This window comes from Gossypium arboreum, chromosome 6, assembly GCF_025698485.1.
Source record: "Gossypium arboreum isolate Shixiya-1 chromosome 6, ASM2569848v2, whole genome shotgun sequence".
Lineage (NCBI taxonomy): Eukaryota > Viridiplantae > Streptophyta > Magnoliopsida > Malvales > Malvaceae > Gossypium > Gossypium arboreum.
In genome coordinates, this window is record NC_069075.1 from 140946233 (window position 1) to 140970956 (window position 24724).

Consider the following 24724-nt stretch of genomic DNA (forward strand, 5'->3'; position numbering starts at 1 on the left):
CTTTTCACTTTTCAGACTGTACATTACCCTATTTGGTACATTTAGTCAGAATTAAAGAATTTATTGTTTGATTGATCAACTTGAAGAATATATTAAATAAGGAGAGAATTTGATTTGTTAATTATTATTTTATTTTATTTTTATTTAAGTTAGATGAATGGAAGTCATTAGAAATAGGTATAAAATTGTAAAAAAATATCACATAACCAATAAAATGTAAAATTAACAAAAACAATGGTATTAAATTATATTTCGAAATTTAACATTGTTAAAAATCTAAAATTATTGACTTAAAATAATATTCTAAATGAAATCTTATGCCAGAATTTCACATTAACTCGAAAATAAAGCTACAAGCTGACAATTTATTAAATAAAAATCCAATACTTAAAGTGTTAGAGCATGGGATGTCACAGTGTTTCTCAATGATTGTATTCGATGCCTCTGCCACTAGTTGAAATTTTGATAAATTTTCATCATTCATTGTATTTGCTAGAGCCTGTCCAGAGATGAAAATTTCTACGGTCCCTGTAAAATTACCCCAAGATTTTACCAGTTGAAAACCAGTTACCATCCTTTTTACTTTTTACCTTGTCCGAGAAATAAAAACAAGGAAAAAAAAAAGAGGAAGTGACATCAAGTAATACAAAATACTAACATGGGTTCATGATTTTATGTAATGATTGCATTCAATACTTTTAATTGCTTAGATGCATTTGCATAAGTTTATGAAGCAAAAGAGTAGGTTTTGTCCTTAAAAAAAACAGAACATTCAAAGTAAAACATTATGATAGTTAAAGAATATAGTTCGAAGTACATATGAACACTATTTAGTAAAGCTTAATAAAAAAAACCAGACAAAAAAGTACTATAAGGAATAGTTCTATTGTTAAAATTGATTTATGTGCATAAACACGAGCATAAGCACGAGGTACACGTAAAATATACCATGTATGTTCATAAACCTCGTCTATTTTTAATTGTAGAGAAGGATGAAATTTTGAACTGGGGACATTCATAGTAATTTTACTGAAATATCTTTAGTGAAGGACATATTGGTGCATTTATCATGATGGGGTCTTATTGTTACAACAAAGAGACAATATTTCATTTTCAAAGCTATGCTGATAATGGCACATTGATAGCTAGTAGGAGATGACACCAAGCAGACAAGTAGCACAGATGTCAATTGTTTGTTATTCTGTAAGAAATGGAAGATAAACATTTGATGTCTCAAGTTGTCTTTGACCAAGCACCAAATTGGGGGAGTGGCATCAGTTAGTAGATGTTAAAACACTGTTTTTCTATTGTCTTGTTATTGTTAGTTGGATATGATAATTATGAGCAATGAGAACACAAAAACACTTAGAAAAACATATAAATAAGGTTGTTATTTCATGACAAAACACATTCATACATAAGCAACTTGAAGTTATAGTCTGGATTTAGATGATGGCTAAGTGGAACCATTATCACTTTTGGGATGATTTGGTGGCGAGGGTGGTTTTGGTATGTATGGATTAAGGGGAGTACCATGCTCAATAGGACCAGGCTTTATTGATGCCTTTGAGCTCGGAACGGGATCAATACGATGCCTGTAATCTTCTAGGTCTACAGCGGTCGGATCATAGCCATTCCCCTGCAATTCCAGAAGGAAAAACATGTCTCAAAAAGAACAAAAGTTCTACACTTGATATTTTGGTCATGTAGTGAATGTGTACCTTCAGCTTCCTACTTGCTCTTGTTACACTAATAACATCACCATTTTGGGGAAACTCCATATCTGAAAAGAGATTTAACAAGCTGGTAACTACTAACACATATAGAATCAGTGGTTCCTACAATAATATATACATGCATATTTTTGAGGGGCCGATCTTGGACTCTTAACAAAGGTATTGTTCTCAAGATGTCTATGCTTGATTTTAGCTCTGGGTTTTTATCTCCTAACTTCATGAAGAGCCCTTGATAGGATCATGGAGTTTAGTTAAACCCTGATCCACCAAGAAAATGTTTAGCATTTTGGCCTTGATGGGTTCTAACCCATGCCCTTATATGGCATTGGTAAGGGGCATGAGTTCAAACCCCTAAGGCCGAAATGCTAAAACATTCTCTTGATGGATTAGGTACTTCCGATCAAATTTTATAACCCTTTTGGGTTCTTCTCGAAGTTGAGAGATAAACTCAAAGCTAAAATTGAACATAGACACCCCAAGTATAATAACCCACTGTCTGAAAGTCCAATCAGCTATTCAAGGGATCACACTTCAAAAACTTAGAGCCAATCCCCTCAACACATATATAGATTCCTACGATAATATATACATACATGTAAGATGAACCATAGTAAGAACATTATGAAGGATGAAACACTGTCGGCAGATTAATTGAAACAAAACTACATATTTTTGTCATGAAAAATGGACAAATACGGAAGGTCAAAACAGATTTCATAATCATGAATTTGAGACAGTTGACTGAAATTATTGGCATATACAACAAGACAAGAAGAAACAGGATTCTGTTTTAAGGTCACTTTCAGCAAATTGGGAAGCACCCCATGTTCAGCTATATCAGAAAGTTCATAGAACACTCTAGGTTCAATAAAACCAAATCAAAATCAAAGTTAGGGATTGATTTTGATAATATTATCAACCAAATCATAAGTGATAAAAAGACATAAACACTGACATTTTCAAACTAAATATAATAACAAAAGTTTTAAAGACATTTACTAGGGAAAGAAGAGCCGTTGAAGAAGATAAAGACAAGCAAAGCAGTGGCAACCAGAAAGCAGCAAACCCAAATCTCAGAAACCTTCATAATGATAATAAAAAAAAAAAAAAGAAGTGTGTGTAATTTTGTGTTTTTTGCAATTACACCCCCCTCTGAGAAAAACCTATCAAAATTCAGCCCATTTTAAAACTAAAAAAGGAAATGAGTGGAGATAAGGAGTAGGGGGCTTAGGGGGTGGGTGAATAGTGTTTAGTGCCTACGAATAGCCGATGCTATGGCTTTTAAGACATGTAGATAGAACGTATTAAATATTGCGGAAGGGTTTTAATGGAGGGGTAACTGAAGTAATAAAAGAAAGCATGTGAATTTTCATTGTAGGGTGTATAACGGGAGTAGGGGGATAGAGAGAAGGAGAGTAATTGCCATTGATATAAACAATGGTGGTTGTTGTTGCAGAGATGAACGGATGGATGACTGAAGGGGGAATTTAATGCAGCAAAAAGATGAGAGTGTGTGTGTGGTGGAATGCGAGCCGTTGGGGCACGTTTTGAGAGTATGGTAATGGAACGTCTCTTTAAGCTCTTTGTTTTGTGACAATTGCCATGCACTTACTTTGCTTTTTTCTTTTATTTTTAAACTATTTTTCTCGCGTATTTGGATGGATTTAATTGTAAATCTATTATGTATCACAATAATATTAATTATTAGTGTCATATTAACGTATTTTAACAAAATTAATTAAGTACATACAAAAATATTAAATTAACTTATAGTTTTTAAGTTTAGATATCTATCGAAAATAACCAATCTAATTGAAATCTAGAGTTGTAATGACAATAAAGGGTTTGTAGCTCATATCATAAGGTAGGGTGCTTGTTTTGCATGTGAAAGGTGATTCCCCACACCTTCAATTTGCAAATATAAATTTTTAACCCTCATGTTTTTAGTGAAACATTTGTTGTTTGGACCATGGAATAAGCCCATCCAATTGGCTGAAAAATATTGGGTTTTTAACTTTTAAACCCATTAAAAAAATCAGTTTGGGTGTTGCTAACCTCATATAAGTTTAATCATCATCAATACTTTTGAACCTTTGATGAGTTTTAATTATTTGGGTTTAGGTAAATTGAATGTTTGGATTGAATAGATTTAAGTTACTGCTTTTATGGATAAACCTATTTGGGTCCCATTTGTATTTGGATTATAATCGATCAAGTTTTAAGATTTTGATTAAAATTGATAAGTATCAAAAAATTTTTTTTGTCATTTAATTATGAAAAGATACAAAATGGTCACTCAATTATTTAGTTTTTTATTACCAACTGTTAAATTATTAACGGGAAAATAACTTGACAACTTTTAAAATTGACAGAATTGTAATTTTAACCCTCAACATTTATACATTATATCAGTTTAATCTTCATTCCAAAAGAATTAACTCTCAACATTTACATATTGTGTAATTTGGTCTCTCTCTCTTTTTTTTTGAGTTTTACTTTTTCTTTTCTTTTCTTTTTTTGTGACATTGAAGGTTAATTTTAAGAGAATGAGAAAATATAAAAATTATTATCTTGGAGTTTTCGGGTGTTTTAATTTTTGGTATATTTTCAATCAAATTTAGTTGATAGAATTGTTTTTTTTAGCATATTAGGTGAAAGGTAAACGTTGATGGTTAAGTATTTTAGAATAAAGACCAAATTGACACAATGTATAAATTTTGAGGGTTAAAGTTATTGTTATCATGTCATCTTTCCATCACCCATTTAACGGCTGGTGACCAAAAAAGAAAAAAAAATCAAATAGTAAGGTGACCATTTGTAACTTTTTATAATTGGGTAACTAAAATAAAAAATTTACAATAATTAGATGACTACAAGTGTAGTTTATCCAAACTAAAAACTATAGTTTTAAGTTCTGATTTGAAACGGTTGACACTAGAAGCTGGTGTAGCTCATATGATAGAGTGCTTTCTTTGTGAGAGGCATAGGGTTCAATTCCATGCACCTCCAAGATTAAGTTATTTCTCTCATCTCATTATTTTAATTTGAAAGAATTGATTTATCCATTAGGATGGAAAAGATCATCTCTTCAATTTTCCACCTAATCAAGTACACCTTTTAAACCGTGGAACTATTTTTCAGCTCTTTGTTTTGTGTCAATTGCCCATGCACTTTGCTTTCATTGTTTCATGCCACCATTTGCTTGCCTTTTAACACTGATTGGAAATACTCAATCTTGTATCTAGAGTTGTAATGGCAATAAAAGGGGGTATAGCTCATATGGTAGAGTGCTTGCTTTGCACTATTACGAGGTTACATCTCTTTTAAATCTTGTGGAACAAGGCCCAAGGATAATAAATCCCACCCAATTGGCAAAAAAAAAAAGATTGGCTTTTTTAAACCCATAATTATTTTTTACTTTTAGTTTGGGCATTATACTAATCTCGTTTTAATATTGTTTATGACTTTAATCATCATGACATACTTTGTTTAGCCATTGTGGAAACGGTTGAAATGAACAGTTGATAATTTTTTAGAAAATAGATTATTGAATGGAAATAACGCAGTTCAGTATTTTTATGTATATGAAGTTTAACTCAATAAGTAAATTTATTATCTTTCAACTCAATACAAAAAGTGATTCAAGTTCTATCACACGCTAGTATAGCAACCTTACTTTTTTAACCAAAGACCTAAATCACTCACTTCTAACTCTCCTTGAGAACTCAAAATGTGTTTATTCTCTCAAATCCACTCTGAAAAATAGTTCCACAATAAACAAATATGTGCTCTATTACTCTCTTACAAAGCTTATACAAGTCTTCCAATATATAAGAGTTTTCGAGATTTGCTAACATACTAGAGATAATTACAATCCAATCCCTATTAAACAACAACTAAAATAGCAAGATACAATACTAATAAAGACTAATGTAAAGTGAATTGTTGGGAGGTATGTCTTTAATATTATCTCGATCCAATCTCTACAATCTAAGGGATCCGATTGCTTGATTGTTGGTCCAATCTAATCCAATCTTCAAGATGTGTTTCTCCAAATGAATTTTTCTTCATTGATAGGCTTAAATACTTTCACAATATCAGCATCGATCATAACCCATAAATTTTATTTTAAAAATAGTCAACTTCAAGTATGACAAGTAAATTGTCTTTCGTAGTGATGACCTTATTTTAAAAATAGACAACTTCAAGTATGACAAGTAAATTGTCTTTCGCAGTGATGACCGAAGTAGTCACTGTTATTGGCACATAAATAACCATTTCAAAACCTTACTTTAATAAAAAACGTAAATTAGAATGCATGTTGAAATATTAAAAGTGAACTAAGGGTAAGATTGTTGATTTATTGGTGCTTGAATTGGGAGTTTAGTAGTACAATTTTTCATTTTATTTTTTCTTCCGTAACGGGTAAAGGGTAGAAGTTATCTAGGAATTGCATCTAGATTTAAAATAATTATGAATGTTTATAATTGCACCTTTTGTTAGATTGGTCCTTTTACTATTTCTTTTTAATCAAATTGGGAAAAAGAATGAATAATTTTAGCGTAAATTATAAAAATAATTACCCAACTATTAGCGTGTTTCTGTTTTGGTTACTTAGTTTTAAATTTTTTATTTCACTTATTAATGTTATCAAAATTTAATATTTTTATTGGTATTATAATAAACTTAGCACTCCAATGTTTATAGATTCTATCAATTTAGTCCTAATTCTAAAAAATTTAGTCCTCAACTACGCATTCTTTTAATTTAGTTTTACTTCTTAAAATTCAATATTAAAAACTTTAAAAAATAAAATGATTTAAAAGTTCAATTTTCAATAAAAATACATATAAATTTATAAATAAATGAATACTCAAAAAAATTACATGAAATTTATTTATTAAAATAATACTTTTAAATAAAATATTTTTTAAAAAGCCCACAAACAAAGGTTATACCATATTCAAACTTTTCCTTCTTTTTCTTTTTTTAGTTTATTTTGTAAATAATAAATTTTATTATACATCTGGCCTTACTTTTTAGTCCTCGTCAAATTTGTCGAACGCTTGGCACCGCCTTCACTTACAACTATTTGCACCAATAACTCTTACTTCAAACTTCTTGATTTCCACATCATCCATCATCATGCCATCAAATTAGGAATTAGTTGTGGAGTTGTTGGCATGGCCTTTCACCTAAGGGGTCTCCTATACTTTATCCTCACCTATATATTTCCAGTCATTCATGTCTTTATATTTTAACCTTTTTTAGATTGTCATTCTTCAACAATCCTTTTTGGATTCTTCATATCGGTTTCACAATCTCTATAAACTAATTATTTTGGGATTCATGGCTACCAATCCCAACAATATTATCTTGAGATTTATTCTTCGACAAATTTTTAATAAAGTGGTTGTTATATGTTTAATATTGGGATCATAGCTTTTGTGTCTATTTTTATTCAATATAGTTTTAACCACAATTTTAATAATTCATAGATGAATTCTATGCATTTTAACAGTGATTATTAATGTATTGAAACATAATAGAATCCCGACGCGCAACAAGTTATATAACAAGTATACCATATATAATAGCACAAAACAAGTATGAATTGTGTGGGAATCCAATACCTTGGCAACAACTTTTAACACAAACTTCAAATTTAATCACACAAATACACAAACTTGATTTCATTTCTTAAGGTGAGGGAAGCAAGCAAAGATATCAGACTTTGGGTGCTTTGCTTCAGCATGTTCCTTGCACTTCACCTCTGATGTGGTGCATATGAATGTCTGCATGCAAACCTTGCACTACATGCATGCAACCCCACCATCAAATCACATTGAAACCTGGTTTTTAGTTACTAGGAATTTTTTTAGGGTAAAAGTACTATGAAGGTCTTTATGCTACGAGTTGATTGTATTTTTTTCATTCTACTCAAAAGATCGGCAAATTAGTCCCTTAAATCAGAGAGTAGAATGGTTGTTCTATTAAAAATTTTATCTATTTCCATTGTTAAAAAATGGTTCCTGTACACGTGTCACTTTCTGGTTATTCCGTCAACTATACTGGTTTTTAACAATACAAATTGATGAAATTTTTAATAGAAATGATTAATTTGCTTTTTGATCTAAAATATAGTGATTAATTTACCCATTTTTTAGTAGAGAAAACAAAATACAATTTTACTCCTAACACAAGGACCTCCATGATCCTTTTAACTCTTTTTTTCATTCAAATTTTAAAACCTTACCTGGATGGTCATGGCTTTCTTGTTTGATTCCAGCTGACTACCTACAGCATCTCATTTTAAAAGCTCTAATCACACAACTTTAAAACTTTATGTAAAACTTTCAAGGACTAAAATGTAAAAAAAAAAAAGAGAGAGACGTTTACCCTTTGTGGGTTTGTTTTTCTCCATGTGTTTCTCACGAGCCATTCTTGATTTCTGGCCATTGCCTCCACCCATGGCTGGCTGTTGCTTGGCTGATCTCTCTCACTCCCCTCAACATGGCTTTTTATAGCCAATTCCACTTTGTATAGTGGGGAAAACCAGAAACTTCTATTGATGAGGCAAATTATGAACTGTTGCCACTCCTAATCCAATTAATGTTGAAATAGGTCCTAATTTTAGTTAGGGTAAATATACATTTTGGCACCTGAACTTGGCTTGAAGGTTCAATTTGGTATCTAAGTTCTTTTTTGGTCTAATTAGGTACTTGAACTTGACTTTAAGGTTCAATTGAGTACATAAAGTTTTTTTTCTTGGTCCAATTAGGTACGTGAGCTTGACTTTTTTGTCCAAATTAATACTTACGGTAAATAACTTATTTGAACCAATTTGAACTACAAAGGCAAGTTCACGTACCAAATTGAACCAAAATGCCAAGTTCAAACACCTAATTGGATAAAAAAAAGTTTAGGTACTAGAAGTTTTTTTCTTTTGTTCAATTAGATACCTAAACTTGGTTTCTTGGTTCAAATTGGTAGTTAAGCTTGGCTTTTTGGAAAAAAATTAATACTTATGGTAAATGACTTATTTAAACCAATTTGAGCTATGAAATTCGAGTACCTAATTGGACCAAAAATGTTTAGATGTCAAATTGAACCTTAAAGCCAAATTTAGGTATCTAATTAGACAAAAAAAAGAAGCTTAGGTACCAAATTAAACCTTCAAGCAAAGTTTAAGTACCAAAATGTATAATTATCCTTTTTGATATTAACAAAAATTAATTGTGATGGTAAGATTAGGTATGAAGAGACCAAATTATAGATGAAAAAAGATAAGGAAAGTGGAATATTATGGAGTGGGTGGCATTGAGGCCACTATATGTATATAAATTGTGGTGCATTTTCATTTCATTCACTCTTTTCATAGATCAACACACAAAAGTGGTGGACCCTAAAGCAATTTGACTAAATTTTTTCATAGAGGCATTAGGTTGTCTCTAGATGAAAGAGATTTGGGGCAATCAATTTTCACATGCTATTCCCTAAATGCATCTTTACATTTAATTTCAAGTGGGGAATGTTTCACAAAATTGGAGTACATTTTTATTTATTTATTTTTAATTTCAAATGTGTTTTGGATTTTGAAAATAAGTATGGATTATCTTAGCTAACATTTAATAATTTTAAAAATAATAAAATTACACGATATAAATATGATACGAATTTTCGCCCTAGTACCAAAGGAGAATAATTTTAAGTCAATACTCTAAGCCTACCATAGCCCATAAGCTAGAGGTTGTTCCAAGATCCATATTTAATTTATCTATTTTTTAAAAATTAATAGAGATGTATTTGAAAGTTTTAATCTTGTCATTTATATTTTTATATTAATTAGTTTTTATTTAAAAATAAGGGTAAGTCATTAAATATTCTTTTTTCCTAAATAAATCATATTTGTTTATTTTTTGATATAAATTAATTTAATCTATTTGAGCAATGAAAATTATCATTACATTAAATAAGTGTCAATTAAATCACAAATAAAATGAAAAATTAATTTATATTCAAATTTTTAGTTGAAGTTGCTCAAGTTCGATCTCGAAACAATCTTTTATCTCTAAAGATTAAAAATTTAGGCACTCAAATGTTTTTTCACAAACTTTTGGGGAAAAAAAGGAAAAGTTTGATGTTTCTTTAAAAAAAAAAAGGTTAAAATTAACCATATTATTGTTCCATAGTTTGACTAATTTCAACCAGTCTACTGCCTACATGTGTTTCAATCTCCATATTTAAGATTTTTCATCGGTTAAGTAATTGGGAGGTCCTTATATTATAAGGATTAGATCAAATTAATCGCTCTATTATTAAATAGATTAAATTTATCTTTATACCATTAAAGAAAATCAAATAAGTCCAATTTGTGATGGAGTTAGCATTTAATGTATAAAATGTCTTGAAAATTATTTTTACCATTTGGAGTTCAATTCCAAACAAAATATTTCATTTACGAACCATAAAAACTTTAAAATATTAATTCAGTTAGCAAGTAAATGATATTTTTAAAAGTTAAATATTAATTTTATTCAATTTTACCTTATTTGATTCTTTTTAATAGAAAATTGATTAATTTGATTCAATTAATAGTAGAGGATTAACTTGACGAGGTCCCTAATAGAGGACCTCTCATAATGTATCCCAACATATAATTTTTCTCCAAACAGAAAAAAAAAAAAAAAAAAAGTTGAATTTAACATTTTTCAATGTATACTTGTGTTTATTTTTCAATATGGTATCTATAGTTGACAAATATTATACATTTTGGTACTTGAAGATAACAATATTAATTTTTAGTGCTTAATTAATTTAGATTTTAAGGCTAATTTGATAAAAATCATAATTAACTAATAACATTAGCAATTAATTTTCATAAAAATCATAATCATCATATTATCTTTAACAAATTAAATGATTCATAAATAACACGAGATTTATTCTATTAATAAAATCATGAAAATTCAGACTTAATATTTTTGGCAATTAACTTTTATTATATCAACCCTAAAACCTGAATTAAACACAAAAAAAGTTTACACGTTACCTTTAGACATCAAAATGTATAACTTTTACCAAATACTTGTACCACATTGGACAAAAAAACATATATCACATTAAAAAATTGTCAAACTTAGATACCAAATGATATATTAAACCAGAAAGTTATTAGTCAAAATATCTTATCATTTTTTTTGCGGCTTTGATATTGTTGGCAAAGATTAAGTCTTTAAATCGTTATGTATTTAAATTTGAGTTTCACCATGCATAATTACGATTTGCAGGTTTCTAGTTTCTCATGGTTATGTTTTGTTCAGTTATATTCTAGTTCTTCATTTGTTTGTGCTTTATAGTGATTTAATTTAATTTTATAATTACTCAAATATGTATTGATTTTATATCTGTTCTTTTTTTTATACAATACCTAGAATCACCCATAGCCCCTCTCCCAATATAAATAGGAGGATAATGCACTTCAGCACACTTGAACTCACGTCCTCCTACATTAGTAACAATATTCGTACCAATCGAGTTAAAACTCAATCGGCAATATCAACTCTTAAATATATAAAATTTAAATTTTTTAAAGGTAATTTTAGTTGTTTATCCAATGTTAGAAGTATTCAAATGGATGAGAAGCATGTAGTATGCTTATACAACAGTTTGTAAGTTTTACTAAGAATTACAAATATCATTATAACAATACATTATTTATTTATTGAAATTAAAAATAAGAAGTTACAACTAATTTGATAAAAATGGAAAATATCAAATAATTCTAAAACCCTAGCCCCTAACTATCATTCAAAATTTAAATTGGTCTCTCAATTCTAAAATGTTCTATTGGAATGCTCAAAGTTTCATTTTTATATCAATCAAGTTCTTTCATTAACTTATCCATCAGATTAGGCGTTAAATGTCACATCGAATCTTATGTTTATCATATTTAAAACACATAAATCAAATTACAAACACATACATACTTATCATATAGATTACTTGGATCTAGCGTATTAAAGAAGAAGACAATAAAATAAAATTTTAGGAAAGTTATTTATTTTTCTATAAACGCGTCAAATCAAAACTATCATGCAGTAAGTACACAAGTGTTTATAATTAGATCAATGTATTTCAAATATATTTCATTTTCATGTTTGAACCAGCATTTAACGCTTGAGCTAATGACTAAACTAATTTAATGATTTAATTGATACACTACTAATGCATAATGCATTGAACCTCTATCATAACGCTTTGAAATTTTGAGATCAATTTATAATCTCAACTTTGAAGAAGTTTAATGATATTAAGTGTAAATTTAATAATTTAAGAAAAAAAAAGAATCGGAACAAAAATTCATGAGGTAAAGAATTTTTATTGGTGTAAATGTCTTTCAAGTCCTTATCAATTTTAAAAATGAGAAAATTAATTCTCTTAAAAATGTAATTTAATCCATAATTTTTTTTGTCTTTTTCTTTCAAATATCTAAAAAGAAATTGTGAAATTACAAAATCATTTTTTCTCTCGGACTTGCTTCAAAATTGAGAGAGAGAGAGTTTCAAGTCTTAAAGCTCCATTGAATTCGTTGTATGCACTGGGCTAAATAGGTCGATTGGATTGAAAATCAATTTAGGGTATCAATTTGGTGAAAAGTATAAAATCAATTGACTCGTGAACCAGTATGAATGGATTGAATTGAGTTAAAAAAACTAGATAAACCGATTGTATCAATTTTATAACTTTTAAATACTTTTAAAATTTTAAAATTTTAAAACCAATATGAATGGATTGAATTGAGCTAAAAAACTAGTTAAACCGATTGTATCAATTTTATAACTTTTAAATACTTTTAAAATTTTAAAATTTTAAAATTTATTTTCCTTAGACTGCCTGGTCGAAAATTAATTGTCTAATTAGTTTCATTGTCGATTTAATTCTAAAACATTCGTTTTTCTCCTATCTAAAAATGAAAAAAACTAAGAAAAATAAAGAAATTGATTGATTGATAAAAGAAACCCTAACTTTGTAAGAACAAAAAAGGGATGGTTCTCCACCTCACATTCAAGATCAATTTTATACATTTTCAAAAATAATAAAAAGTTTAAGAAATATTTGCATCAAAGGATTCAATTTGGGTTCAATTATAATTTCGACTTTGATAAAGGCAAATAAAATATTTAATTTTAAATTAAAATTCAATTGTAATTTTAAATTTAATCGAAATCTAATATTTCGGCTCTTCCACAAGTCATAATCTAATTTAATAAAAAATGAAAAATGAGAAAATCGTGGGAAAAAAGCCATGAGTCAAGAATTTATTGTCGTAGTTGAGTGTAGCAGACACGCGCTGTTTAGGCAAATGAGGAAAAATCGAAACAGAAGTAAAATGTGGGAAGAGGCGACAGCTATCTACTTGTAAGATAACGCAAACTGTCTCCACGTCAGCTTATCTTTGGCGCCTTATTAGACCTTTTTCTATGGAAACAATAATATAAAAGAGAAACTCCGTGACTTAACCAATGTTGCCAGCTATTTAGTGGTCCCATCAAGTCTAAATGTTTGAAAATTATTCGAATTGAATTAAAAAATTTATCTAAAGAACTCAATATTTGATTTATTCGTTAAGAGTGTTTATCTAAGAATCGTAAAGTTTAAATTATTTAATAGATTTTGAATCGATTTATTTTTAAGTGAAAGTAAAATGGAAATGTTAGATTCTTGTAGACAATGGGTATAAAACGATTATGATAATTATTTGCTTTATCTTACTTTGCTCTGAGGGTGTAATTAAATTAAGTCAAGCTCGAATACTACCAAGCTCAAGCTCGATGTTCAGCTCAAGTTTGATTGAACATCTTTTGTTAAAATCAAGTTTAGCTCGAGATATAATTGAGCTATTTGATATTGGAGCTCAATTAAGTTCGTTTATCAATTTTTGTACTCCAACTCAAAGTCAAGCTTAAGCTTAGCTTTATAATTAAGCTTAATATAAAAATATGCAAAATTCAATAAAGCTTGCAGTTGTTCAAGTCAAGTATTACAAAATTCAAATTTGGCTTAATAGATAGCTCGAACTTAGATAGATAATTACTTAATCGAGTTCGATTTTTTTTAGTTGAACTCAACTAACTTGAAAGCATTAGTGTCTCATTTACACTCTTACCCCGCTCCATTAACATTTATAAAGTTCATAGTAATTTTTAAGATTACACTTTCATAATAGGGCGGAATAGATGATAAAAGTAGAACAAATAAACTATAGAATGAGTTTAACAACATTTACTTCCATCTCACTCCATTGCCATTCTTATGTTAATCTCATACTTAATCCAAGATTTGAAGGTCAATCTTTTACTACTTCGCTTATGATTCAATCGGAAAAAAAGTCCGAAATTTATGAAAAGAGAAAAACGAAGGGCCCTACTACCGCCCCCCATAAACTTGGCAAAAAGTGATCCCAATCCTCTCCTCAAAGCTCCCAAAAGCCGAATATGCTTTGCTCTCTTCTACAAATATCCTTTCCCTCTCTCACCCTTCTTCTCTTTCTATTTTTTTATTATTATAACAAAAAAGACCGTCTATATTTTCATCCTTAATCCACTTTATTTCTCATTGATCCCGTCTTTTTCTTTCTGTTTCCATCTTTGGGTTTTCAAGTTATTTCCTTTGTTAATCATGGAGATTATCTTGGAACTTTTTCTGACAGCTTTTATTGCTCTTGTTTTTTCTTTCTTGATAGCCAAGATTGTCTCTCTGGCTACCGGTGGTGATGCTGGTGGCGGTGGTGGTGGTGGTGGTGACGATGACAAGATCATCATGGAACAGTTGGAATTCGCCGAGAAATTGAAAGTTTCAAGCTTTGAAAGTGAAAAGAAAGTTGATTTCGTTAAAGAAAGTGGTGATGATAACAAGGTTGTTGTTCTTGAATCAGTTGATGATGATGATGATGATGATCAGGGTTTTAAAAGTGAAACAAAAGTTGATGAATTGGAAGGTGGGGATAGTGAGGAGGTCATTGAAAGATCGAAACTTGAAAGCTTTGTGCAAGAAACCGACAAGAAAATCGGTGGTTTTGAGGCAGAAGTTGAGAGAATTGGTCAAGAAATAGAAGCTGAAAATAAAACCAAATTCCAACCACAAGAAATTAGAACTGAAGAGAGTCAAATGAAGGTGCTTGGGGAAGAAGAAAAGGAAGTGAAACTGGAGAATTATGAGGATGAAGATGATGATTGGGAAGGGATAGAGAAGAGTGAATTGGAGGAAGTTTTTGGATCAGCTTCCAAATTCATTAAACAAGAAGGAGATTTGGGTATAGGGAATGATGTTCAAATGGAACTATATGGACTCCACAAGGTTGCAACAGAAGGGCCTTGTCATGAACCACAGCCATTGGCTTTCATGGTTGCTTCTCGTTCCAAATGGTAGCTAACTTTCCTTGTTATCTGTATATTTGTTGATTTGATTTATCTTCTTTCTTTTGCACTGTTTGGAATGTGGATGGTTAGACTTCACTTTCTAAGGGTTAAATTTTAGAAGAAAGATCAATGGCCCTGTAGTCTATAGCACTGTTAATGTTTGTTACTATGTCAAAGAAAGTAAGATTTTGAAGTTTAAACAATTTAGACAGCAATTACATAATGTAGGTTAAAAGGTTGGTCATTTGTTCCTCATTGTCATAATCAACTAGGAGAAGGGTAGTTGAGCATTGTCCTCTTGTTGTGTTCTTCCTATAGATAAGCCTCATATGACTATAACTAGCTGAAACACACTTAAAGTCAATGTAGAATGGCACTAAATCATTAGAGTTCCTATAGTGGTTGAATTCGGATTGGCCTCTATAACTCAGAAATTGCGTCAAACTTAGGACACGTTAGGTTCTAAGCCTATACCAAATTAGACGGTATAGCTTGATTGGTAGTTATAATAACAGGGTTGACAGCTGCTATGTATGAGTGATGGACAGCACTGCTTGCATTGTGCAAGGAATGCTTGGCAAAAGCTGGGGAACATGAGTCCAGAGGCGGCTATGGAGCTGTATGTTGCCCTTGTTTCAGATAAAGTTCCGGGGTGGACGAAAGATACTTCCGATGTGAGTCTCCTGTAGGCTTTGTTTGATTTCTTTGGTGACTTCTTTTACCGAGAATATTTTGGATTGACACTAATATTTGTATAGGGAGAGCGGAAATTAGAATCTGCAGACCAAGGCGTTGCTGGTTCTGTGGCTCCTGATATAGATTCATTTCCAGATAAGCAGGCCATTTTTATGCATGAAAGGTGGTTTGATATTGGCAATCCTCTATTATCTTTTCACTAATGTCATTATTTATCATACTGAAAATGTTGAGCCACTTGTTTCATGTCCTGCAGGAATGCAGACTCGAATACTGCTCCAGCAGGTGGTGACATAACTGAGAGCGCAAGCCGTGAGAAGCAGGTATAAATTTCATTTCACCTCCTCCCTTTGGAACGTATGTAGAATGAAAAGGACACTAGAGCACCTAAATGTCTCGAGATTTGTAGTCATATGCAAAATATATGTAAAACACCAAGCTTTTAAGAAGGAAACTAAAAAAACTGGATGGCCTACGAATTTAAGTTGTGGACACACTTTTAGGCTATTTATTTTACCTTTGATAATACGTTTAACGGTTGCTTTTCATTTGATATGCTCTTCAGTTTTTCGAGGGTCCAGTAGTTGAATTGCCTAAACTGCAATAGCTCTCACACAATCCATAGTCGTATTTGAAAATGTCGAATTGGAACTAATGTCTGTCTGAATACTTATTTTATCATATGGCTGCTTCTGGTATATATATATATAACTTCATGTATGAAATTTCAGGCCAAAGACTGATTAGAGCATCGCCCTGATTTCATCTCCCCCCAAGACCGCAGGGGCCATTCTCCTTGGTCAGAAACAAGACTATATTTTACCACCAATTATAAATATCATCCTTACACTGAATAATCTATCCCTTGTTTATCTATAAATCCCTGTTTACGTCACCGTGTGGTTAAAAATTGAAACTATTGATTGTTGTATATTATGCATGTAAATAAAAAGGGTGAAGCACCCATGTTTCTAGTAACTGAAATGATTTGTATGCTACTAATGTGTGAATTTAACTTAAAATCGAAATAACGTGAAGGAATGTCTAAACATTATGAATATTTGTTGGCTAAACATTTGGAACATCATCTTGTTGTCTTGTAATAAAGTGCCCCTCAAGTTTTAAATTGTGGAGGCATTGGCCTTGTTCGTTTCTATGTATTTTGTTTTAGTTTTTGTATGTTTTGATGTTGATTGGGGTTGGGGAGATGTTTTTAGTATTCAGGTAAGTGAATTATCTTGCTTGAAGTTTCTCATGGTTGAATGTGAAAAGCATGATCCTAATGTCATAAAGTAGGCTATAAGGTTGCTTAAGGTACAAGTTATGATTTTTGGTTTGACATAATCAAAGTCCTCTTATGAATTAACTGCAGTTTTATGTTATCACTCAAAATTTAAAAGTTTGTCCGATATCTAAAAAGATTTGAATAAAAATATTATATTCGAAAAATAAAGTTACAATTTAATCACTAAATTATTCTAAAGTTCTATTTAATTTATTGAACTATTTCAAAAGTTTTTATTTAAATTATTGGATTATTAAATTGTTTGTTTTTAAATTTTGCCGGCGAACTCCAAATAACGATTGGTATGATAGATTAGTATCCATCGACGAATACAAGAATATGTCTTAGATTCAAGTTAATTTGGCGAATAGTTTTGGAGACAAAAAAAACTTGTTTGAATTTTGATTTGTAGATTCGTGACATTCAACACTGTTTTATAAAAAAAAAGCTAAATTATAAAAGAAGAGAGAAAAAAAAAACTTTCAATTAGTGCATGCAATGTGAATAGAATAAAACATATAGGGAAATGATTTAAAATGAAAAACTTTTGATTAACTTATTGATCAAATTATAACTTCTTTTAATTAAATGGCCAAAACAAAACAACTTAACCATATCTTAATGACTAACAGTGTAATTTTTTTTAAAGTCGATATATTTATTTGAAACTATATGCTTTTTTTAAATAAAAAATTATATACAAAATTAAATATAATGATTACGCTTATAATTATATTTTCTTAAAAATTAAAAGAAATTTCAATTTTAGTCTTTTACTTAACTAAGTTGATATTTAATTAACTAGTAACACTAATTTAATAAGAAACTCGTGACACCAAATTAATAATAAGTTTTTATATAAAATTTATGCTACTATAATGTAAATATTAAAAATATTTAAATTGTTTACACTTAAAATGTTAATAAACATATATAAATTTATTAAATATGAAATAAAAACATATATTTATAAAAATTAAAACATATGAATGAGCCTAAAATGTTTAGGTTAAGCATTTTACAAGTTTAAACAAAATTTGGAACTCAAATAGTTGGACCAAGTTTGAGAAATCAATATATAAAGCTGATACCATATATAAGTTCATGAACGCCTGCATTCCCCAAAATCATTCAACATGGCAATGATAATTTCCCATTTTCCAAATTTATTGAATTTGAAGATGGTAATTCTCTTTCCTATGATCATTTTTAACACCAACAATCAAAAGGACTGGCAACTTGAAGATAAAATGAAGGGAATTAATCAAGGGATCACAATTCTAAGCAAAGACTCCATTGTTATTGAAGTGTAAAAACAAATACAACATTTATATAAATTTCATATCTCATTGGTGTTTTCTGATTTTTCATTTTAACTCCAAACCGAGGGAAAAACAAAATTACTGCGACAGACGATTTTCTTTGGTGTTTTTTGGTTTTTCGTTTAACTTACCGTTCTGCCTTCGGTCATCTTTGCCAAATTCTAAGCCTTGGAATGTCACCCTAGAGGATCTGTATTGACTACCATAGGCAGACCCAAAGCCCCATCCGAGGCCAAAACCAATCCCACAGCCACCACCTTCGCATAGAGAATAATTCATTAGCATTAGCATTAATAAACGAAGGGTTTGTTTTAGTTGAGTAAGTATTAAAGCAATACCTGCACCGAATCCTAAGATATTCAAAGGCATACCTGCAGGTGAGAAACGAATCACAAATAGCATTAATAAAGATGTCTAGTAAACGTAAGATTGTAGAACATTGAAGGCAAAACCGTAATGGGTCAACAGCAATAAACCATTTATAATCGAAATTCAACATATTAGTGTCAACATCCTTAATGATATTCTTACTAGCTGATAAAGAAAAAAAGATAACAAAAACGAAGGGCTGGAAATCCCATCCACTTCATTAAAGAAAAGATACTACAAAGACACAAACTCCATTACTGATTCGATATGCATTGTTGCATTCTTGCCTCGTAACCTTCTAACTATCATGATTCGAGCAAAGATAAAGACTCTATAGATGAAACAACAAAAACAAAACCCTAAACCCTGAATGATGATGAAGAGATCATCATTGGTACTTCATTCTCATTTGACATCAACAATTCAATCTAGAGTATGCAAATGCTTAATATCATCATGCAGTTAAAAATTATAACCTTCAACTAACATCAACACCCAAGGGGTAAAAGTATCGTGGAGGCCCCTAAGTGTCAGATTGTATTTTGCCCTCTCTACTAAAAAAATGAACAAATTAGTCCCTGTAAAACAGACATAGCTGAAAGAATAACCATCAAACTCCTACTAGTACAAGGGTCTTCTTGCTACTTTACCACAATCAAAGCAAAAAAAAACAAGAGTCTATGAAATTCCTCTATGTCCAAAGTCCATGTCTCACAAATTATGAAACTTTTACTTGAATGAAATAACACGAATAATAAAGGTACAAAATTTTCAACCAAATTGAAAAACTTTATGCATTGATTAAGCTAAAAAACAGAAATTGAAGGTGGATTAAAGAAAACAGACCTCCAAAACCCCATCCAACTCCAAAACCACACCCAACACCAAAACCTGTGAACAAAATTGACAAAAAAAAAAAACAGAAAAAATGCTCAAAGGCAAGAAACTTAATTTAATAGAATATTGAAAAGAAGTGTAAAATAAACATGGGTATACCAATGCCAACACCAAACCCATTGAAGTTTGTAATCATTTTTGTCGTCTTAGATGTGAATAAAAGCAGAGATGTTAATCAAAACTGGGAAATGAGAGTGATTTAACCTTAACTGTAAGAAACCCAATTCGTTGTCAAAGACTATGTAATTGATTTTCCACAAAAACGAAGAGAATCGGAGAAGGGATTCGGATTGGGAAGTGAGGGTATTCTTTTGGGTACAGTAGAAGCTTGGGTTTTGCTTCTCTATTTCGTCTTTGAGAGAAAAAAAGTTTGGACCTTTGAATTACAAAAGTAGAGGACTTTATTTTTTTCTAATACCCAAGCCCAAATCATATGATACAAATAATTCTGTTCAAGATTGGACCTTTTCCTCCAAAGTGTATTTTATTTTTTTATTCAAAAATAGATAAATTAATTTCTGTAAATTAAATTAAATAATAAATTTATCTTTTTCGTTAAAAATTTCATCTATTTTTATTGTTAAAAATTGTTGTGGTTGATAGAATTACAAGATAGTTACACATGGTGTGCCCCCATACTGATATACATGGAATAGTTTTTAACAGTAGAAATAGATGAATTTTTAACAGAAAGACCAGCTTGTTCTTTGATCTAATGTATAGGAACTAATTTGCTCATTTTTTATGTAGAGAGTGCAAAATCCAATCCGACTCTTAGTACCAAAGCCTCTATGGTATTTTTTCTAGTGTTTGGCTCAATTTTAGACTTGGATATTTGGGTTTGAATAAATCTAAGATTTGGATCATTTGGCTCAATACTCGGTCATGAGTTTGGATTGTTTTAAGTTTTGATCACTTTAAGTTCACGTCTCACGTTATTTTAGGTTCAAGTTACTTTGAGTTCGAATCATTTCAAATTTGGGTTCAAACTATTAATTTTTATGGTCAAATTAAATCGAAAATAATTGAAGTTTGGATTGATCAAATCAAGTTTTCAAATTCTTGTTATAGCTTAATATATTATTTGGTGCTTAAGTTTAACACTTTTTTAATGTGGTACTTGTGTTAGTTTTAGTCTAATATTGTACTTATGTTTGACAAAAATTATATATTTTGGCACTAAAAGGTAACGGTAATAGCTTTTACTTGTTTAATTGATTTTAAGATTAATTTGATAAAATTAATTGTTAGTTTAAATTTTTATGATTTAATGTTAATGATATTAGCGTTTGTCAAAATCAGACACTACATTTGAAAAAAAATCAAATTATATTAAAGTTAAATTAAATAATAATAAAAACCCCAAAACCCTAAGGGTAGAGGACAAGAGGGAAGAATATAAAATGTTGAGTTCCATAGTGGGATTGGAGGCGCAGTCAAGAAATTAACTTAGGGTGCAAATCTGCCTAACTTAAAAGCAATCAACTTTCAAATGCATGCATTTTACACTTTTTGTCACTCAATAATTATCTATGTATGTTCATTCTAGGAGTAAAGTTTTGAACACCATTATATTTAAAAAATAATAATATTTGATCATTAATATTTTTAGAATTAGATTGATAATCGAATCGGTTAAATCATTTATTCGTTGGTTCGATTAAAATTTATTAAAAAAATTGATTCAATAAGTTTTTTAGTGGATTCAATTAGTTTGTATCGGTTCGCATTTCAATTGATTTCCGGTCTAATCAATTCATATGTCTCATGCACCATTGGTTAGGGATAACGCTAATTTTGTTTTGGGAGTCGGATCTGATTATAACTAAAATGAAATTGTATCATTGTTTTAACATAAAATCTTACAATTTCTTAAGGGATTAAATTATAAATCTTTCATTTTGGAGGGGCAAAAAATGAAATTTAAATTTTAGGAGGGCAAAATGCAATTTACCATTAGATTAGATTAAACTTTTTGCAATTTTTAAAGGAGATAAAGAAGACAACTTTCCATTTTCTAAATAGTTTAGAAATTGAGCTTACATTTATGTTAATTGTTTTGATACACGTCGTAATATAAACTATTTTTAAGGCCCCGTAAATTTAATTTAATGTTCATAAATGTAATTATGCTATTAATGAAATGTGGATTTGAATGGCTTAATGAAACTAATTGTTTTGATAAGTATTATAATACTTCGTGATCCTAATCCGACAACGGATATAGGTTAGAGGTGCTACATAATTGTTCTCAAGTGACAACAACACTAAATGATAGCCGTTCTAAATTGAAATTCTGTTCTTAACATACCTATTCTCAAATCAAACAACAACAATTCTAATCCAGAGTAGTTCTTTCAAAAGAGAAAATCAAGTGAACAACATTGTTACTTATTTATAATTAACATTATTATTATTGATTATATTTTTATGGAGAAGGGGTAAATATTAATAAATCTATAACCTAACACAATTGTGTGGAAAGGATTTCATTGAAGATCCTTATCAAACTCCATGTATGATAATTACGTGATTAAAGTTAAACAGTTCATAAGCAAAATGAATGCCCCATATTTTCACTTTCTCCAGTGAACTTAGATTTCGAATCCAGTCTTTAATCATCATGAACTTAGGAACCAACGCACTTACTTTCCACGCGGATTACACTGTAAAAGTATCAGAGAAAAATACAAAATTTATGCACATCCCAATATCCCCACCTAAATGTACATTTAGAAACTTCACTACATTAGGAACAAAAATAGTATCACTTAGTACTAAATTATTAATAATCTAAAACTCTTTGGACCAACTTTTCATGAAGTTTTCTTCTATATACAGCATGTTTTATATAGTAGCCGCATAATCTTGAGACCTTCAAACATTGTACTAATTTTGGTTTAATCTATAGCTGAATTGTTTGTGCTATATTTATATACAGAGCTTTGCCAGGTTAAGTGGTTTAGGGGACCACTTTTTTTGGCGACAATACCCTGGATTCAGATATTGAAATTGTGGTCCCTCAAACATTGCATTTTGCAATTATCATGACAAGAGAAATGGTTGGATTGAAAGAGATTGGTCCATTGTGTATCTTTAGATACTGACTCAATCTTGAAAATTTGATTAGATTAATACAAAATCAAATTCGAATTAAATTGATTTGATCATGAAAATTTAATAATTTGAACTTAAATTAACTTAAGTCATAAACAATCCAAACCAATCATTACTTGAACTTGAAATGAACATAATTTGAAATTATCTGAACTTATAATGACTAACCCTAAAAACTCAAGTTTTAAATCCGAATAATTTGAATCGAAAATTTTTCAAAACCAAAATGAATTCGAAACCCAGAATTAATCTGAATTGAAATGATACAAAATTTTTGAAATTAACACAATTTATATTAATTCGACACACAGAATTAATAACTATACATTTTATTTTATAGTGGGAGATTTCAACAACTCAAATCCTAAACAATCTAAAATATAAATTCGAAATAGTAAAAACTTGAAATAATTCAAACCAAAAATAACTCTAACAAGTAAACAGAAATGACTATTAAACCGGTAAAAAATTCAATCTAAAAAATAAAACGTCATACGTAAATAAGCTAAAACCGAAATGATCCAATCATAAAATAACCAAAATCCAAAATTAACAAAACAAGCGAATTGAAATTGATTGGTGAACTCTTTTATATATTTTGGTGAATCAAAAGTTAAACATGACAGATTCAGCAAAAGGTTAAAACTTAGGTAGAAAAAGGGTATTTTGTTGTAGACATGTCGAACCCTACTGAATATATCGCTTTTAGAAATCGAAGTTACATCAGATTTGATGAACTTAACAAAAATATAAAACCTAAGTTTCCAGACAGTATGATGACAAGTATGCACAGGGAATCTAGAAACTTGTATTAATCTAAGTTTTATTGGAATAGTATTTTTGGAGATTTTCGAAGATATTTGACTAATCATATGTTGTTCCAGTTTAACTGATGTTTGTTTGGTCACATAAGACAAAACAGGTTTTAGAAAATGTAATGTGTTGTGTAAAAAGAAAATAAGAGAGAGAGAAGTGAGAAAAAAGTAATACGAGAAATTAAGAATTCAATTAGGCACCTAACCACTAAAAATATTTGTGGTCGATATATGAATACGAAGATATGATGATATCTGTTTAATTAAATTTTGTTATTAATCATATATTATACGTAAAGTTATAGATATTGATTTTAAAATATGAAATATTTTTATTGGAATGTAAAGGAATATCTATAGGAGTTATAAGTTTCAGAATGTTAGTGAGCACTGGTGAATTTTTATGGTTAGCAATAATAATAGGATTGATGGGTTTGTTTTGTTGAGGTGTCTTATTTGTGATTGGCTTGCTTTGCCTCAGATTTATGTGGTTTTAGCTAGCTTGAAGTGCCGTAGTTCTTGAAGAGAAGTATTGATTTATCTTCAAGGAATAAGGAAGGTGGGACACTGAATCATAATTCTTTGGTTTTAAGGTGAAAATGTTTAAACAACTTGTGAGATGAGAGTTGGTCCTCCTGGTATCATTAAATTCAACGACGACTGGATGATGTTGCAAAAAGGTTTCCAACAGTGATGACTATGGAGGGTGTTCTTCAAGGTTGCATACAAAGTTGGATGCTTTTGAGTTTTGATCATAAATGGAGGGACACAAATTCCTCAAATTACTTGCCTTTTTATGTTTAACATAAGCAATTAGTTTAACTATCAAATAAAGAGTAAGATGAAAATGAATTTACAAAATGAAGCAAACCTGCAAACATTTCATTTTCAATTTCAGACTTGCAGCCTTCCCATGTCATCGTTTGATCAATTTACCAGAAAGTATTAATGGATGGTATATTAACTCTTGTTTTTTTGGGTAAATATATATTTTGGTATTTGAATTTGGCTTTAAGATTCAAATTGGTACTTAAAGTTTCTTTTTGTCTAACTAGGCCACTAAACT

At 29.9% G+C, this 24724-nt stretch overlaps 4 protein-coding genes across 4 annotated transcripts; 1 reads left to right on the forward strand and 3 right to left on the reverse strand.

Annotated features, from left to right (window-relative positions):
• Nucleotides 1-1365: 1365 nt before the first annotated feature.
• On the reverse strand, nucleotides 1366-3052 carry LOC108485464 (uncharacterized). The gene is made up of 3 exons (XM_017789306.2): nucleotides 2736-3052; nucleotides 1722-1783; nucleotides 1366-1639 (listed from the first exon to the last, which is right to left on the reverse strand). Exons 1-3 carry the CDS (start codon nucleotides 2821-2823, stop codon nucleotides 1457-1459), a joined length of 333 nt encoding a protein of 110 aa, XP_017644795.1. The 5' UTR covers nucleotides 2824-3052; the 3' UTR covers nucleotides 1366-1456.
• A 4252-nt stretch (nucleotides 3053-7304) lies between these two features.
• LOC108485965 (uncharacterized protein At2g23090-like) lies at nucleotides 7305-8284 on the reverse strand. Its single transcript, XM_017789801.2, has 3 exons — nucleotides 8136-8284; nucleotides 7993-8033; nucleotides 7305-7549 (listed from the first exon to the last, which is right to left on the reverse strand). Exons 1-3 carry the CDS (start codon nucleotides 8206-8208, stop codon nucleotides 7430-7432), a joined length of 234 nt encoding a protein of 77 aa, XP_017645290.1. The 5' UTR covers nucleotides 8209-8284; the 3' UTR covers nucleotides 7305-7429.
• A 5893-nt stretch (nucleotides 8285-14177) lies between these two features.
• Nucleotides 14178-16913, forward strand: LOC108486780 (acyl-CoA-binding domain-containing protein 3-like). The gene is made up of 5 exons (XM_017791006.2): nucleotides 14178-15163; nucleotides 15726-15831; nucleotides 15916-16016; nucleotides 16110-16176; nucleotides 16585-16913. Exons 1-5 carry the CDS (start codon nucleotides 14418-14420, stop codon nucleotides 16594-16596), a joined length of 1032 nt encoding a protein of 343 aa, XP_017646495.1. The 5' UTR covers nucleotides 14178-14417; the 3' UTR covers nucleotides 16597-16913.
• Nucleotides 16914-18416: 1503 nt separating this feature from the next.
• On the reverse strand, nucleotides 18417-20114 carry LOC108485419 (protein TRIGALACTOSYLDIACYLGLYCEROL 5, chloroplastic). Its single transcript, XM_017789256.2, has 4 exons — nucleotides 19826-20114; nucleotides 19676-19720; nucleotides 18799-18831; nucleotides 18417-18717 (listed from the first exon to the last, which is right to left on the reverse strand). The coding sequence occupies exons 1-4, from the start codon at nucleotides 19860-19862 to the stop codon at nucleotides 18539-18541; spliced, it is 294 nt and encodes a 97-aa protein (XP_017644745.1). The 5' UTR covers nucleotides 19863-20114; the 3' UTR covers nucleotides 18417-18538.
• Nucleotides 20115-24724: the final 4610 nt, after the last annotated feature.